The sequence below is a fragment of the Mixophyes fleayi genome, chromosome 4 (genome assembly GCF_038048845.1).
Source record: "Mixophyes fleayi isolate aMixFle1 chromosome 4, aMixFle1.hap1, whole genome shotgun sequence".
Lineage (NCBI taxonomy): Eukaryota > Metazoa > Chordata > Amphibia > Anura > Limnodynastidae > Mixophyes > Mixophyes fleayi.
The window spans coordinates 178,405,083-178,423,343 of NC_134405.1; the positions used below are offsets into that span (position 1 = coordinate 178,405,083).

The 18,261-nt window shown below is 37.0% G+C and overlaps 1 protein-coding gene across 3 annotated transcripts in view; it reads right to left on the minus strand.

The window, feature by feature from the left end:
* Window positions 1–397: 397 nt before the first annotated feature.
* Window positions 398–18,261, minus strand: part of HDAC10 (histone deacetylase 10) — a 44,448-nt gene continuing 26,584 nt past the window's right edge. For 2 of the 3 annotated variants that reach the window (XM_075208908.1, XM_075208909.1), the window contains exons 8-21: window positions 11,191–11,317; window positions 10,468–10,533; window positions 9,439–9,498; window positions 9,152–9,241; window positions 7,414–7,520; window positions 5,989–6,056; window positions 5,244–5,478; window positions 4,234–4,324; window positions 3,964–4,049; window positions 3,205–3,261; window positions 2,920–3,004; window positions 2,292–2,480; window positions 1,947–2,109; window positions 398–615 (exon numbers count right to left, since the gene is read on the minus strand). In XM_075208908.1, coding sequence (XP_075065009.1) covers window positions 608–615; window positions 1,947–2,109; window positions 2,292–2,480; window positions 2,920–3,004; window positions 3,205–3,261; window positions 3,964–4,049; window positions 4,234–4,324; window positions 5,244–5,478; window positions 5,989–6,056; window positions 7,414–7,520; window positions 9,152–9,241; window positions 9,439–9,498; window positions 10,468–10,533; window positions 11,191–11,317 — 1,432 coding nt within the window. In that variant the 3' untranslated portion in view covers window positions 398–607. Of the gene's footprint in view, window positions 616–1,946; window positions 2,110–2,291; window positions 2,481–2,919; window positions 3,005–3,204; window positions 3,262–3,963; window positions 4,050–4,233; window positions 4,325–5,243; window positions 5,479–5,988; window positions 6,057–7,413; window positions 7,521–9,151; window positions 9,242–9,438; window positions 9,499–10,467; window positions 10,534–11,190; window positions 11,318–18,261 lie in introns of those variants that run through there. The other variant, XM_075208911.1, reaches the window with a different exon arrangement.

Below are 18,261 nucleotides of genomic sequence, written 5' to 3' on the forward strand. Positions count from 1 at the left end.
AATGGGGGTATAGAGGGGTGGGGAGGCTTGAGAGTTTGCTGGTTAATTTAAAAGAGCCAGGCTCTATATCACCATATTCTATACCCCAATGTCTCCTATAGGATGATTGAGAAAATAGATTCACTTGAGGTGACACTTGATGGGCGACTCACCATTTGGCCTACTCTGAATACATGAGTCCGTGCCACTGCTTTTGGCATTACTATAAAGCATGCCATAAAACCCATTCACACTTACCTGTCATAATTAAAATAAAATAAAAACTATATAATTTGTGAATATTACGAGTGGTTCTATTATAAGGGTATCTTAATGTTTTGGTCAACCTTTTAGATACATAGAAGTAGAATTATCACAAAATATGGTAAAGTATTAAAAATGAGAGCAAATAAACAGCTTGTAGAAAATGCTACATTTATTTAGTGATCTTTTAAAGTTTAAATGAATGTGTTATCTGATGTTTTTTCTCATTATTCACAAAGCTGTATTCAAAAGTGTATTGACTCCCAGAAACAAGAGGATCACTAATGTGGGTCATGGCACATCTGGCCACAAACATCTTATTTGCTTTCCGTGTGTTGAATTCATGCTTCAAATTTTCTGTCTTCTAATTTGCTAACATGAAATAATAAAGTAAAATGAATGTTAGAAACATAGTTTACATCAAAACAACACTGGGAGAGGTACATGTCCCTTAAGGTTATTTGCCACAATTAATGAGAGAAAAAACCCAGCAACTTATGGATGTTTTTTTTAACCTGAAAACCACACAGTGCACAATGACTATCTAGATGTCGCTTCACAGTGGAATCTACATGCTAAAAACACTCTGACCCAGTATACTTCACAGAGCAGACTTATATATACACATACACACACACACATACATACATACATACATACATACATACATACATACATACATACATACATATATATATATATATATATATATATACACAAGTTAACCCGTGCATGATACTCATGCATTCTAGTCAAATCAAGCTACTTAAGGTGTTAAAAAGGTTCTTGTCATGCATTTGGGCCTAGCCCAGGCCTCCTCAGGGGAAGAGCGTTACTTCCCGACGCAAGCACCCTTTTTTAACGTGGTTTTGTCCACATGTCACCACCTCATCATTTTTCTCCATCACCTCATCCTTCATCTTCATCGCCACATCCTTCATCATGCTACTTAAGGTGTTAAAAACTCCCCACTGTCACCCCCGGCAACCACCAACCACTCCCAACTGTCACTTCTCCTTCAAGAAATATATATATATATATATATATTTTAAATCTTTATAAACACTTTTAACAATAACAAATTAAATTAACAAATTAAAAACATCTTCGTATACCAAATTTCAGCCCTTTCTGAATTTTTTTTTCCACACAACTAAGAAATTAGAAGATCAGTGTATAACTCCGCCCAGCAGGTGGCGCTGCAGCTTGGTTTTATTTTTTACAAAAAAATAAAACCAAGCTGCAGCGCCACCTGCTGGGCGGAGTTATACAGTGACCTACTAAATTCTTAGTGTGTGTGGAAAAAAAAATTCAGAAAGGGCTGATATTTGGTATACTAAGATGTTTTTAATTTGTTAATTTAATTTGTTATTGTTAAAAGTGTTTATAAAGATTTAAAATATATATATATATATATATATATTTCTTGAAGGAGAAGTGACAGTGGGGAGTGGTTGGTGGTTGCCGGGGGTGACAGTGGGGAGTGGTTGGTGGTTGAGGCCTGGGCTAGGCCCAAATGCATGACAAGAACCTTTTTAACACCTTAAGTAGCTTGATTTGACTAGAATGCATGAGTATCATGCACGGGTTAACTTATATATATATATATCTCCTTTGTAAGTCACTTAGAGATTGGTTGTAGAATGTGTCATCTATCTTTTGTACATATTTAATATCCAACGATCCGAAATACAGAGACCTACCTAAACACTGAAGCATTCTCCATTCAGTCTGCATGACAGCCAGCTCTTCTTTTAAGTTTTGCATACATTCTTCAGAAGGAGGTAGGTAAGGACCAAAGTGCATTGCTGAGGTGCAGTTTACCAAAACATTGGATAGAACTTCTATCGTCTCCACCTCGTTTTCCTGTTGGTTTGTAAAATCAGAACAATAAATTAAAAGTAGCAGAACAAACTAGTTTCTGTGTGATTTTCTGTGTGTATATTTAAACATGGTGAAGTTAGAGTTACCATAGTGTGTCACAAGGCACCTACCCCCTCTTATGTCATCACCCACACATAAATTAACAGGTAGGAATAGAAGCTTACCGGAACAATAGAAATAAATGCGCCTTCGGCTAAACCCTGCAGCAGGCTATTGATTAGAGCAATATCCTTAGTGCCAATGCTTCTGTTACTCGATGTAGCTAAAATAATAAGGTCAGGCTGGTAGCTATAAGCCAATGGAAGTATAAATCGAAACAGCGCATAGAAGAAGCTGCTACCTTCACCTGGCCTCTACAAAGGAAAGAAAGAAGTGTAATAGACAAATGCAATGCTTAAGATTACATATAATAAAAACCAGATCTGTCTCTCAAATCTAATATACTATTCTAAATATGCAGAATTTAGATGGTTTGTACAGATAAGGTTTTCTTTGTGTGTAATTATATATATATATATATATATATATATATATATATATATATATATATATATATATATATATATATATATATATAATATTTCATTTAAAAAACACACACACACACACACATACATATAAACACACACACCTGTACATATATACATACATAATTATAAAACTTTATTGGTTGTTGCTTAAACCATCATTTAATAATTTAAATATAGTTTGAAATGTAAGTGAGGCTGTGCAGTAATCCTGGAACCTTCATTATCTCCTGTATACAAATGATGGCAATTTCAATTGACTTACTTCTTCCCATTTAAGAAAAGTTTCATGATGTGAATTAATCCTCTCAGGTGTTTTGTCTCCTGAAACTGTAAGCAATAGAGTTTTCCTGCAAGGTGTAATGCATTTGATTGAATTTAGAAAAAGTTGTCTTCATGATTATAGTTTCCTCAAGTTACTTATTTAATGCAAAAAAAAGTGTTGTTTACAGAAATATATGTTGAATGACAGTGTTCAGAGCAAAAATATGCAATTTAAGTACAATAAAACTTGTTGGTGCCCAAATTACTTGTTTTCAAGAGTACTTACCCGTCATTTGTTAATTTAGGTTTAGTATCCATGTCCCCAATAATGACACAAAACACCCTATGTATAAGAAAAACATACGAATCATGTTAATATTCTAAAGACAGCTCTAAGCCTGTTTGAATACAAAACCTAGATTGTAGATTTAGCCTACAGGACCGTGCTGTAGTTCCTAAACTTGAGGATTATTATTGAGACAGAGATTATTCGCAAAGATACTATTCAATATATAAAAGACAGCAGTAAACAGCTGCCACACTAGTTTCCCATATTGTATGACTGTCTAACAATCAGTACAGAAATGAGAAACCCTTATAGATTTTTCAAAACTGCATGACAGGTACACTTTAAGAGTTTTAGCAAAATATTGACAGACACTAGAAGATTAACTAGTCTGCCGTGTGCCATGAAACAGCATTAAATACTGACTTACATAAGTCTGGTTATCTGGTCCTTTATGTCCCTCTAATAGATATTTCCACACTCTTAGTCTATGACTGATATACGATATGCCCTTGTCTCTAACATCAAGATAAAATACCCAGGCTCACTGAATTGCAGGAGAGTGTATTCCTCATATTTATTTGACAGGCATTAGTGTTCAGCCTAACGTTGTGCTGAGCAGTAAGGGAGCCTGTGTAGTTTATCTTCATGCCCTTAACAGTGGCTGTGGGAATCACTACATGCCTGAGCGGTTATTATACATTATTTCAAATGCACACTGTGGGCCACTAAGAAACCAGATTATTTACTCAGACATACCTTTCTGCACCTAAATGTAACACATGCTGTATTGCGACTGCTGTAGAAAGAGAAGCATTTGGGGATAGCGTAATACAGTTCTTTGTCTAAGGACAAGAAAGACATATTACAAATATTGAAATCACATGGTCATTAATATTTTTGAAGTGTAGAATTTCAAGTTACAAGTAGAGGTTTCATTTGCTACTGGGATACAAACACCGCTTTTACAGTTGGTGCTATGACATTTAGTCATTGAAATGTATATGCATGGTATTTATTAAAACTCACCTGTCTGCTCACAAGCTTATCAAGGGCATTTAACATTTTTCCCACAGAGATTAAAAGGCTTTCATTGTTCAAATCCTCTTGGTTGAAAACACTGAAAAATAAATAAAAAAAATAATAATGTTTTATTAAGATTGACAAGTGTAAAAACCTCTCTAATCCGTTTTATACCAATCTTGGTCTAAATGAGGGCCAGATTACAATAAATTGTATGTAAAATTCACCCACTTTTTATTTAATATCTCGGTTTATACTATGATTTACTAATACTTGTTATTATTTAGTCTGCTTCCTTACAATGGAAGGAAGGGCAGGGGGGCATCTGCGTCCCGGGCCAGTTCCATAGTGGGCTACCTTGGGTTGGGTCATCTGCATTTTTTTCCCTTTAAAATGTTCCTAATGGGCTACTGAGACGAGTCTTGTCCCCCGGGCTAAAATTTGCCAGCCTTCCCCTGACACACAAAGAAAAGAATATAGATAGAAAGTTTATGAATACTCAAAACATAGACCAAACCTCTTAAAAAAAAAAAAAAAAAAAAGTGCATATATTTGGAATCCCTATAAATGATAAAAGTCACAAAATAAAATTGGAAGTATAGTGTGTGTGAGTTGAATGAGTTGTGTCAATGTCGCCAAGGTAGGAATTGTGGAAGTTTATTTTTAATTTTCTGCCTGTTCTCATGATATAATTGCTTATAAAAAGTTAATGAAGAAAAGCAATTTGAACAAAAAAAAAAAAAAAAAAAAACCTTTTAGGAGGACAGACACATTCAATTATTTATCAGGTGTGCACTATGTGAAATAACAAAAATGATGTCACTGTAACATATAGCTTTATAAAGTTACTATGTAAATCAAGTAACATTTTAATGACCCTTTAGTAAGAGTAAGATCATACACATTAAAATGTTTTTTCAGATGCCTCTTATGTAAAAGTGAGAAACAGTAAATAGAGCACTTTGGTTTCTATATGAAATGTGGTAATACACATTAGCCGCCTGCAGACAATTTACCTTATTGCAGCACCTGCTTGTTCCTTGGACAGGATGCTCTCTTCTACCTGCACACCTGCAAGCTGGGTATGTGTGTGCCCCTCAGGGGCTACAACACAGGTTGAAATGCAAGGTGTTGGGTGCAGGATTTTCTTCATATGGCTTTCCAAAAACTCATCCACAATGGAAGCATCTACATGAGAAGGAGCGGCTGCAGACAAGCCTTTAGTACTGATGTCCTGTAATAATCTTGTTTCTTCAAAATGAAATTCAAAAGAAAATACATCACTTTCCTCATCAATTTCCACATATAAATTAATATTCCCTTTAAAAAGTGATAAAAATCTATAAATAAAATTATGATTATCTGATCTGCACAGGTCAAGATAGGATTTGATATAATCCATTCTCTGGATTTTTCAATATTAAATATAATGGACTTTTTGGGAATTCAGTGAGCAAAGAGCTCATAAAAAATGTATTTTGCAAATTATTACAAACAATTAAAACTATGCTTTACTCTATCAAAAATAAATGAATAACCATTTCAGGCAGACTTATGATACATGCAGGAATATGGCAAGCTTCCCCTGACGGTGGCAGACATTGGAAGACCTGCCAAATCAAGTGGATCGCTGAAAGCCAGGAAACAAATATTTTCCATTTATGTTTAATTTGTGAAATTCCCCCCAAACCTGATCTTTCAGAAACATAATATTTTTAAATAATGGCAGCACAGGTAATGCAACAAAAATGGCATAATTACCATCATGCAGTAAACATTTCCAGTAGGGAGCATGCACATGTCTTGCATTCTGTATGGACTCTAGAGCACTATAAAAAATAAAAAAAATAAAAGAAAGAAAAAAAAGTGTTCTCCTACATTGATCCAAAAACAGCAAACATCAGTTTCCTCCATTCAGTTAGGTGAGAAATGCTTCAGTCAGCAATAATTATTATACGATTAGTGCCACTCAAACAACAATACAAATATACAGTACAGCAAAGTCTAAGGGAAAATAGAAGCAATTCCTGAATAGAAGTCACGGTTGTCCATAAAGTAAATCATAACATGTTTGTCGATGAAAATTAAATTAGGAGAAAGCTTAAGAGCTGTGCGACAGCTTGCAATAAACAAAATACATATATATGGATGTCTATTGCTTCATCTTACCACATGTTTTCTGAAGTTCCCTTCTATCATTTGTAACTTAGAAAATGTAATTATTTGATTTACGTCTTACTTATGTTAATGAATCTGTATTCATGCAGGACATGGGGGCAATGTACAAAAAATAAAATAAAAAAAAATAAAAAGGATATTTTTCTTCTTCATATGACTTTTGGTGGAGGCATGGGGCTCTGGGGTACTTTGTAGGTGTTGGGGTACACAGCAAGAGCAGTCTATTGGGTGACAAATATGTAATGCCTTTCCAGGTACATAATAATGCCTGGATTATTTATGCTAAAAACTGGAAACCCTGATTTAGGATCAGCAGTCATATACTCTGACAAGTTGGAAGCAGTACAACATACATATTGCGCATACAGGTAAGGGCAGGTGATGATGCTGGAAGTTACCCGCCACCAGTCGTTTTCACCGAAAAATTAGAAGTAAATATCTCTCTGCTTAAATAGCAAGAGTTGCAACCCATTTGTAAATTGCACAAAATATATAAAATGTATCGGTATACAATACAAGTATAAGAGGATACTCCAGAAAAAGGTTTTATAGAGTGTTACATAGTAAGTATTCAGATTATATTCTTATACAAACAATAGTCAATGTATTTTTTTTAAGCGAAATAACAACAACAAAAAAAATCATTTCCACAACAATAGGCTTCTATAGAAATATGAACTAAGGGATAGTATTACACAGGTGATTGTTTTCTATCTAACAGAGCTACAAGAACATCATGTGGCAAACTGCTGCATGCTACATCAAGCAACATCGGTTATTAACTCCTTTTTCTGGTAGATTTCATAAAATTCTAGCATTTGCCTCACATATCCCAGAATTGAAATACTTCAGATGTTGCGTCTCTGGTAGCAAGAAGCTTCAAAATGTCACAATTCGTTGCAAGACTAAATCTCTAGTGTGGCCCACACACAACTCAATCTAAAAGTGACAGAAAACAGATGAGATAAGAATACTATGTACATACAAGGACATTCTTTTTACATATACCTGTAACATGGAGTCATTTCTCCAGACAACTTGGGCACCGGATCTCCAAGCAGAGTCCTTACAGTCATGGAGACAGATTCTGCCAGCGACCGTAGGTGGTATCCACCCTGTAAGAAGGGTGCTTATAACTATAACCTCTCTAATGAAATGAGATCAATAACAATTTCCTAGAATTTATCTTGCACATATCAACTTATTGCTAGGATTAGATAATTAACAAAACTAGACAGACACCTGTAGAAGGTCACAAACATTATCTTTGAATGATGTTTATAAATGTAAATTTGTAGCATGACACTTGCATATATGATATACATGTAGTGCATGTGGACACCCCTTCTAATTAGTGTGTTTGAACAATGGGTGTGGCTGAAATGGCCAAAGATGCATGACATCAAGCATACAGCCATGCAATCTCCATAGTCAAAACAGTAGAATTGGTCGTACTAAAGAGTTCAGTGACTTTCAATGTGGTATGATCATAGGATGCCCTTTCCAAGAAGTCAATTTGTCAAAAATATCACTGCTAGAGCAGTCCTGGTCAACGGTAAGTGCTGTTATTGTGAAGTGAAAACGTCTAAGAGCAAAAACAGCTCAGCTGCGAAGCGATAAGCCAAGCAATCTCACAGAATGGGAACGCTGAATGCTGAAGTGTCTAGCGCGTAAAAATTGCCTGCCCTCAGGTGCAACACTCACTACTGACTTCAAACTTCCTCTGAAAGCAATGTCAGCACAAGAACGGTTTGTCTGGAGCTTTATGAATTGGGTTTCCATGGCTAAGTAGTATCACACAAGCCTTAGTTCACAATGTGCAATGCCAAATGTTGACTAGAGTGGTGTACAGCACACCACCTCTGGAGCAGTGGAAACACATCCTTTGGAGTGACGAATCACACTTCACAATCTGGCAGTCTGACAGCCGTATTTGGGTTTTGAGAACACCAGGAGAATGCTTCCTGACTGAATGGTTACTGCTAACTATAAAAGTTTGGTGAAGGAAGAATGATTGTCTGGGCCTATTTTCAAGGCTTGGCATGGGCCCCTTAGTTCCAATGAAAGGAAATCTTAATGCTATAGTATACAACGACATTCGATAAAATGGTCTGCTTCCAACTTTGTGGAAAAAGTTTGGGGGAAGGCTCTTTCCTGTTTCAGCATGACAATGCCCCCGTGGACAAACTAAAGTCCATAAAAAAAAATGTTTCCCGAGTGTGGTGTGGAAGAACGTGCCTGGACTGCACAAAGACCTGATCTCAACCCCATTGAATACCTTTGGTGTGAATCAGAAAGCCAACTGCGAGCCAGGCATTATGGCCAAACATCAGTGCCCAAGCTCACTAAAGCAGTGTTCCAAAATCTAGTGGAACGCATTACTAGAAAATAGAAGTCTGTTAAAGCAGCAAAGAGGGAACCAACTCCATAATAATGTCAATGGTTAGGAAATATTCAACAAGCACAACTGGATGTGATGTTCAGGTGTCCACATACTTCTGATTATGTTGTGTATATAAAATGATATAATGTGAAAATAGAGTAATCTTTTTTTCAACAATTACATTGATCAATTGAAGAAAATAATGTACTTTTTGTAAAAAGAATAGGTGATAAAAGATAAACTACCACCAAAGAGTCAAATCCAGTCTTTGTCCCACTGAACAAATCAGCTGAATCCCATGGGGACAAATTAGTGCACAGTCAGCTGGTGATTGATACAACGAGAACACAAATAAGCGTTTACCTCAAGGATCATGCACAGTTTCCCACCAGCAAGGGGCATGAGTAGGTGAGTGAGATGGGAAAAACACTCCGGAGTAGCACACATACGTCCCTGCAACAAACGAAGTGTACAAAACCACCATTCAAGTTAGTCAATTACCCCAATATTATGTCATTTTATTTTCAGATTGCATAGTAAAACTAATAGTAATAATATAAAATTACATTTGGAAATAAACAAAGTAATTTAAAAAAAAATAATTGTAAAGGTTATAGAAAAACAGACATATAATAAAGAAACAAAAGTACCTCAGGGTCTCCAATTCCTGAATCATATCCAGCGGACACCAAGACCAGTTCAGGATTAAACTGAAAATGAAAAGCAAAGGTTTATATCTTTTCCTTGTTTTCATTGGGCACATCAGGCTGATGCATTACTCGATTCCTTATTAGAAGCTGTAACATGCTTTATTAAAAGGGTAAACACTCGCCATAAAAGAAACCTCTATAAAGTCCTTACTAGGTGTACCTGGTCCCTACACATCTACATAAAATCAGTCATTAAGTCTGGCAGCTTTAAGTACTTTGGTGGTCCTGTCCGAATATCACTTCCTCCTGAATGAAATAACGACCCTTAAGGCATAAGATTACTGGGCTCTCCCTTCGGCTCTCCATCAGCAATTTGCTCTTCTGTGCCCCTAACCCACACATTGATAAATCACTTGACAAACTAATTTTAGATATATCTTGTGCTGCAAAATACCAAGTCACTCAGAACAGGAAAAACATAGCCACCTTCTCGCCAAGAAGTCATAAATCTTATATGGTTTATTTCCAAAATGGAATACATCATCAGCCTCCAGAATAATAGGGTCAACTCCTTTCACAAAAATATGGAATCTTTGGTATGCTCATCATGATTCGTTGCTTCACGGAGCCTCCTGAATTTGCCCTAATCACTTAGTCCCCCCCCAAAACACTTCTCCTTCCTCTCCCATTCCCACCCCAGGATTTCCCCCCTCCCCTTATAGAGTGGTACTTTGCTGATGCTCTCGCCATGTACTTACCTTTTTACACTTCATCTGTCACTCGGTTGACTATATAGTTTGGTTGTTTATCTGTATTTTACCAACATGACCTTACCATTCACAAGATCTAATTATATGTTTGTTTTGTATGTTGTACTACTTTTACAAAATAACCCAAACACTGGAGCTTCAGTGTGTTGTACATTTCTAGCTGGAAACCATTGTATTGGATTTAAAAAACAAACAAAAAAACAAAAAAATACATGCAATACCAGCTGAGGGACTGCAATTACAGATCCAACACACCTACCTCAAAGGCCAAAGGAAGGAGCACGTGGAAGAAAGCTGCAATATAATCCGCATTTCCCATGCCAATCTGATCAAAACAAAAACATTACAAAATAACATAACTGAAATGCATAATTGTTTAACATATATATTGGCTGTTGGCTTTGTTTTTCAAATATTTGTTAACCAATTTTTCATGCTGCAATTAAAAATCCTTATATCACTTCAGCGCAGTTTATACCTTTATTCACTTCATTTTTAATCTGCACTGGATCTATAGGTGGTTTCTATTATATCCATTGTATTCCATACTACTTAAATATATTGCAATTATAGCCTTGCAAGCAAATGTCAACTTATGCTTCAGTGGAACACAGCATAGGTTGAGAGATGTAGTCAGTGTACAGCTGAGAAGTTAGTCACAATACATCTACATATTACTTTGATTGGCGTTTTGTATGCGTCATGATTCAGAATCTACATTTGCTTAAAAAACAATATACTTGGTAAACAACTCCAGTGCTCTACTACTCTCTTTGGATGAAAGACCATAATTGAGCAATTAACAGTCCAATTCAAATTAATATGTACAAATATACAGAGACATAAGACAACAAATGTTGTCCATGTACTTTACTGTAATAACCCCTTCTAATAAATGCAATGTTTGAGATGTGATGTATTTAGGACATCAGTTACAATGACTATGCTAACCAGTAATACTTTGTGAATTTGAAAGCTGTACCTGGTTCCAAGGTAAGTTTATGTTGTAGCCAGTTCCTTTGCCTTTACCAATGGAATCATAATCTGATTCACGGAGATTTGGCCAGAATGATCCATGTTCATAACGATGCCAGGAGAAATAGAGGACACTGAAAGTACATTAGAAAGAGACCGATTCATAGTCCAGCACAACAAACAACATTCTACCTTGTAACTAGAGATGGTCACTGACCCCCGTGTTTTGGTTTTGGATTCGGTTTTGGATCTGGATTACCGTCGTGTTTTGGTTTTGGTTTTGGTTTTGCAAAACCGCCATTGCGTGTTTTGGTTTTGGTTTTGGTTTTGTTTGGTTTTGTTTTGCTATTTTTTGGGAAAATCCATGTTTTTGGGCCTAAATTAACCCAATTTAGTGCTCCAACTGTTTTAGAGACAAGTAATCTAATTGTTGAGGTAATAAATCATCCAAAAAAACAGTTTAATTCTTCGTTGGTAGGCCTATTCTACACACAAAACAGATTGTCTTCCTCTCCATCTATGCATATTGGCAATGCAGCCATCGTCTTTGAATGTATATTACACCCTACACTTATAGTTAAATATGTAAAGAAATGGAAAAAGCCAGTTTGGTTTCTGTCTCTCAAGGCCCCCCTCCACTTGTATAAAATAGCAAAAAATTCAGCCATTATAGACTGTACAATATTAATTGACATGGAGAAAGCCAGTTTGGTTTCTGTCTCTCTAGGCCCCCCTCCACTTGTATAAAATACTAAAAAATTCAGCCATTATAGACTGTACAATATTAATTGACATGGAGAAAGACAGTTTGGGGTCACTCTGTCTCTCTAGGCCCCCCTCCACTTGTATAAAATACCAAAAAATCCAGCCGATATAGACTGTACAATATTAATTGACATGGAGAAAGCCAGTTTGGTTTCTGTCTCTCTAGGCCCCCCTCCACTTGTATAAAATACTAATAAATTCAGCCGTTATATACTGTACAATATAAATTGAAATGGACAAAGGCAGTTTGGTATCTGTCTGCATCAGATCCTCTCTCCACTAGGAGTAAAATAGAAAACTATTCAGCCGTTATATAATCTAGAATATAAATAGAAATTGAGAAAGGCAATTTGGTATCTGTCTGCATCATAATCATCAACATCATCATTAGCGCCCTCGTCGCCTACACAAATCTCCCCCTCATCCTCTTCTAATTCCAAAGTGGCATCCTCAATTTGGGTATCACCGGCTACACTCGGGCTATTAAGGCACACATCAGCAGAATGCTCACGATTAGACATCCCACTGTTGGATGGACTCTCCACAGGGATTGTTATCATTTGTGAATCAGAGCAAATATTCTCCTGTAATGCCTCACTGTTATCTTGCAGCTCGGCTTTGACGCGTAACAGTAGTTGTGCACCAATTGTAGGCTGGGTAACTTTTTGGGATCTGCCACTAATAGCCAAAGGTGAAGGCCTCATTCTCTCTTTGCCACTGCGTGTGTAGAATGGCATGCTTGCAATTTTTTTTTTATCGTCACTTAACTTTTGCTCAGTTACACTTCTTTTTCGCTTCAATACAGTAAATTTTTTTTTGGTTTTTGTTTTTTGCACTAATTTGAAAACACTCTGTTGTTTGACATCGCCTTGGCCAGATGACGTACTGGGAACACTAACATCAGGACTGGTGACAGAACCTGGTTGCTCATTTAGATCATATGTGGACTGCTTTGAATCCATTCTGAGCGCAAACCACTGAGGAGTGCTAAAAATTATTGAGTAGATACTGCTGACAGATATGACTTTTGACAGCCAGAAATATTAATGCACAATTAGGGAGGACACCCCAAAAACACTGAGGAGTGCTAAAAATTATTGAGTAGATACTGCTGACAGATATGACTTTTGACAGCCAGAAATATTAATGCACAATTAGGGAGGACACCCCAAAAACACTGAGGAGTGCTACAAATTATTGAGTAGATACTGCTGACAGATATGACTTTTGACAGCCAGAAATATTAATGCACAATTAGGGAGGACACCCCAAAAACACTGAGGAGTGCTAAAAATTATTGAGTAGATACTGCTGACAGATATGACTTTTGACAGCCAGAAATATTAATGCACAATTAGGGAGGACACCCCAAAAACACTGAGGAGTGCTAAAAATTATTGAGTAGATACTGCTGACAGATATGACTTTTGACAGCCAGAAATATTAATGCACAATTAGGGAGGACACCCCAAAAACACTGAGGTGTGCTACAAATTATTTAGTAGATACTGCTGACAGATATGACTTTTGACAGCCAGAAATATTAATGCACAATTATGGGGGACACCCCAAAAGCGCTGGGGAGTGCCAAATATGAAGAAAAAATAATAAACCTCTATCCTCCTCTCTGCACTAGCGATTTTGGTTAGAGCAATTGCAAGAACAATATGGTATTCTCTGTCCCTGCTCTAATTAGCCTATGACTACACCCTGCTCTCTCCCTCTGTCAAATGGCGATGGATTGCTGTGGAGGCGTGTATTTATAAAGTTGAAGTATCGCGAGAACCGAGTCCCGAGATCCGACGACGTCACAATGACGTTCGGCCTCGATTTGGATTCGGAATGGGCGGGAGAGTACCGAGCTGCTCAGCTCGGTACTCGGATACCCAAAGTTCGGGTGGGTTCGGTTCTCGGAGAACCGGACCCGCCCATCTCTACTTGTAACATCAATACACTTAATTATTTCTTGGATTCTGGAAGCAGTGCACATGCTGCAGCAAAAAGCAACAGTGTAGTGGTCACCTGTGAATCCAAAAGTTTCCATTTACTCAGTTATTGCCAATGCAAATCAAATTTATTTCTTGGCATCTTCAATTGAAAACGTCCTTGATGTAATTAAGACTTATATATATAAAATATAGTACATGTACAACTTCAAAGAACTGATTTTCCATGTGTTCTTATCAGTGGAAATTTAGAAGTGGCAATATAGAAATGTTAAGAAATAGGCTAGGAGCTGCTTAAGTCCCCCACACACTTTATTATAGTATCTTCAGTTACATATATACTATTGAATATCATTTATAAATAAGAAATACCAGTCTTTGTGTTTCTTACATATCTACCACAATACTGATATCATCTATATAATGACTGTTATCTGTTAGTAATCTTAGCAAGTTTAGACTCACAAACAGGCAAAATCAACAATCACCTATAGTGATGGGTGTGTGTGTACCTACAGACACCACAGATGGGTCCCTTTTTTTTTTGACGATCAAATCTCAAGGTGTATACTGGCAGCACAGTGACCTAGTGGTTAGCACTTCAGCCTTACAGCACAGGGGTCATGAGTTTAATTCTCGACCATGGTCTTATCTGTGTGGAGTTTTTTTTTATGTTCTCCACGTGTTTGCGTGGGTTTCCTCCAGGTGCTCCGGTTTCCTCCCACACACCAAAAACATACTGGTAGTTTAATTGGCTGCTAACAAATTGACCCTTGTCTGTGTGTTAGGGAATTTAGACTGGAAGCCCCAATGGGGCAGGGACTGATGTGAGTGAGTTCTCTGTACAGTGCTGCGGAATTAGTGGCGCTATATAAATAAATGGTAATAAATAACAATAATAATAATTTATAATAGGAACCTTGCACTAAGCTAGGCCTGGCCAACCTGAGGCTCTCCAGCATACCCTGCTAGCCATCGGCAGTCTTTCAGCAGGAAAAGCATGATGGGGCTTGTAGTTTCACCACATCTGGAGAGTCACAGGTTGGCCAGGCCTGCACTAGTGTTTAAGGGAGAGCTCAGCTGCAGTAAGACATCCAACGATAAAAGAAGATGCAAGTCAAGGCACAAATTGTCCTGGACCTGAAGCAGGGAAAAGCCTTCCTCTCCCGAGTGCAGAACCTGAGGGGGATAAACACAAAGACAGGATGTCTGAGCACATCCTGGTCAGACAAAAAAAGCAACAGGGTCTGCGGACAAGTGGGACATATGGACAAAATATCTTGCAGATAGAAATTAAGTATGGTAAAATCTCCCAGCAAAAGGAAACCAATAAATACCTGAAATAGACATTGGGACTACACCATTCCACTAGCATAAATGACACACAGACCTGCCATACACTTTGGCAATCTAAAAACCAGGTAAAACAGCAGTGAATTTTCTCATACAACAGCAGGTATTGTTAGCCTGTGATTACCCATGCTTCTGACAGAATAGCTGAGAGACTGCAAGCAATGTTTTTGACAGTAACACAGTTACTCTATTTCTCTGTAGAAGTTCAACATAGGATCACAGGAGAGTTGCCAGCTGATGAGAACATTTGAAACAATAGTACCAACTGTATCTCTATGTTTCATTCACACAAACATAGATCTGCTGACTATAAAGAATGTCCCGCAGATCTGTGCTTGAATGAATAAAACAGAGTCAGCAGCTCTCACACTACAGCTGTGATCTGTGATGAGTAGAGAAGTGCCGATATGGTATACCGTCCTATACCGGCCCACTTCCACCACTGGCTCTTATGCAATTTTTAATTATGTAGCACTCAGTGATCCCCTTTACTATTTTTATACTCCTAATCATGAAACCTCACTAAGAGGTTCAGTGATAATTATCTTTGGTGGAGGTTTAAACATTCTAAAATTATAGAAAATAAAAAAAAATTTAAAGTTAAACATCCTAAAGCGTAGGTTATAAAGAATATTAACATGTACTTATAAACCTTATATCACTGTACCATAGTAATCCTCACAATAAAAGGCAGAGAGTTAATGAAACTCCATAGTAATTGGTAATCCATACTTTCTTGCAAGGGATCCCTGTACTATCCACTAGCTAAGCCTATGAATAATTTGAATTGCATCCCATGTTTTGAGCCCTCTTTCTTTGCAAGGTGGTTTGTCTCAGATCTACAATATTTTAAACATGAAACAGGTTCAGGCTTTTCAATCATTTCAAATGATTTATAAAGCACTAGGAAGGAAGCGCTTCTATTTTATCCAAGTAAAACTGCATAGAGCTTCTGATTTAAGAACCAAACTCATATCAGATTGCTGGGCAGTTTTGATTGAACAACCCATTACACTACAATAATGGCAAAATGGGAGTCTAAATTTGATACCATTTTGGATTTAGTAATTAAAGTCTTACACAGATAGCATCTGGTTTCCACAAGTGTAACTCATTTTGCTCCAGGAAATACACTGTATTGCCTTAAGAGATTATAGGGGTAGAAATAATGAATACCAGGAGGAAATGTAGAAGACCCAAATCGGTACCAGGTACAAGTGCTCCAATGTGTTTAAACTTTACTTGATTGGAATATGTGTTCGGAACTACAGTAAGACATTTGGGTTAGGGACTGAGGATAGTATTTTGGGACTGGGAGTAGGAACGTGTGATAGTGACCAAGATTAGGACTTGGAGCTAGGTATTCAGATTTGAGATTATGGCCTACTGTTAAAGATTTAACTTTGTAACTCAAGTTTGATTCAAAATGGTGGAGCCAAATCATATGGCAGTAAAGTAATAAGACCCTTAAAGAAATCAATAAGATTTCCAATGAGCGCTGATCTATAGTAGCCAGTAGTCTCACAATTTTTTATTACAAAGTTTACAATCCCATTAACATAATTATTTCTTTCCAGCTAAATATATAATTGTATTTAGGGAGTAAAATTGCAGCCCCTATATGTATATTTCTGTGTAGTAATAACATAACTGAATAAAAAACTTTAAGACTATAAGGAGCACAAACCAATTCCCTAAATGAACATAAATCAACCAATGTCAAATAGATCTCCCATTTTGTTTTATTTGGTTGTGGGGAGTCATCATTCCATCATCAACATTTATTTATATGGCGCCAGCAAATTCCATAGCGCTTTACAATTTGGAAAATAAATTAATACAAATATTGGGTAATATATACAGAGAGGTAGGAGGCCCCTGCTCACAAGCTTACAATCTATGGGACAATGGGGGGGGGTGACACAAGGGAAGTTGCTGCATCATATTGCACATTGGTCCAGCTAGAATGCAAAGGTAAAATATATTGAGTGAACTGTATGACCAGTCACACAGCAGTGTTGGTCAGAGTGTTGGTGACTTGTGTTAGCTGTGCAGAGGGTGGTAATATGGTAACCTAGGAAGATTAAGAGAGTGGTTGAGGAATATTATAAGCTTGTCTAAAGAGGAGAGTTTCAGAGAATGCTTGAAGATTTGAAATTGAGAGGAAAGTCTTATTATGGAAGAAAGAGAATTCTATAGATTGTATGCATCCCGAAAAAAAGTCCTGTAATGCAGAACGGAGGTGTTCAGTTGGGAGATATTTGAGACAAGTAAGGAGATGTATGTCGGTGCAATCTTGTTGATGGACTTTTATGTTAGTAGAAGAATTTTATATTTGACATGTTGAAAAGCAGGCTACCAATGCAGAGACTGACAGAGTAGCTCAAAAGAGTAAGAACAGTTTGCAAGGAAAATCAATATAGCCGCTGCTTGCAAAATAGATTGTAGGGGTTCAAAAGTTCAATAAGGAGGGAACTGCTATAGTCAATGCGGGAGATGAATGCATGAATTATGGTTTTTGCAGTGTCTTGTGTGAGATATGTGCGTATTCTGGAAATGTTTTTTTAGATGTATGCAACATGATTTAAATATAGAGTCGATGTATTGGGAAAAAGGATAGTTTTGAGCCAAAGATTACACCTAGGCAGCGAGCTTGCAGGGTGGGATTTATGGTCATGTTATCAACAGAAATAGAAATGTCAGGCATAAAGTTTCTTTTGGTGGGTATATTATAATTCTGTTTTTGAAAGATTGAGTTTGAGTTGGCAAGAGGACATCCAAGACGAAATGGAAGAAAGACAGTCAGTAATGAGAGACAACACAGAATGTGAGAGATCAGGATAGGATAGATAAATTTGTGTATCATCCGCATAGAGATGATACCGAAATCCAAAGGAGCTTATTAGTTTTCAAAGAGAAGTGATGTAGATAGAGAATAGCAGAGGACCTAGGACTGAGCCTCGTGGTACTCCAACTGATAAAGGAAGCAGAGGTTGATCCAGAGAAATTAACAC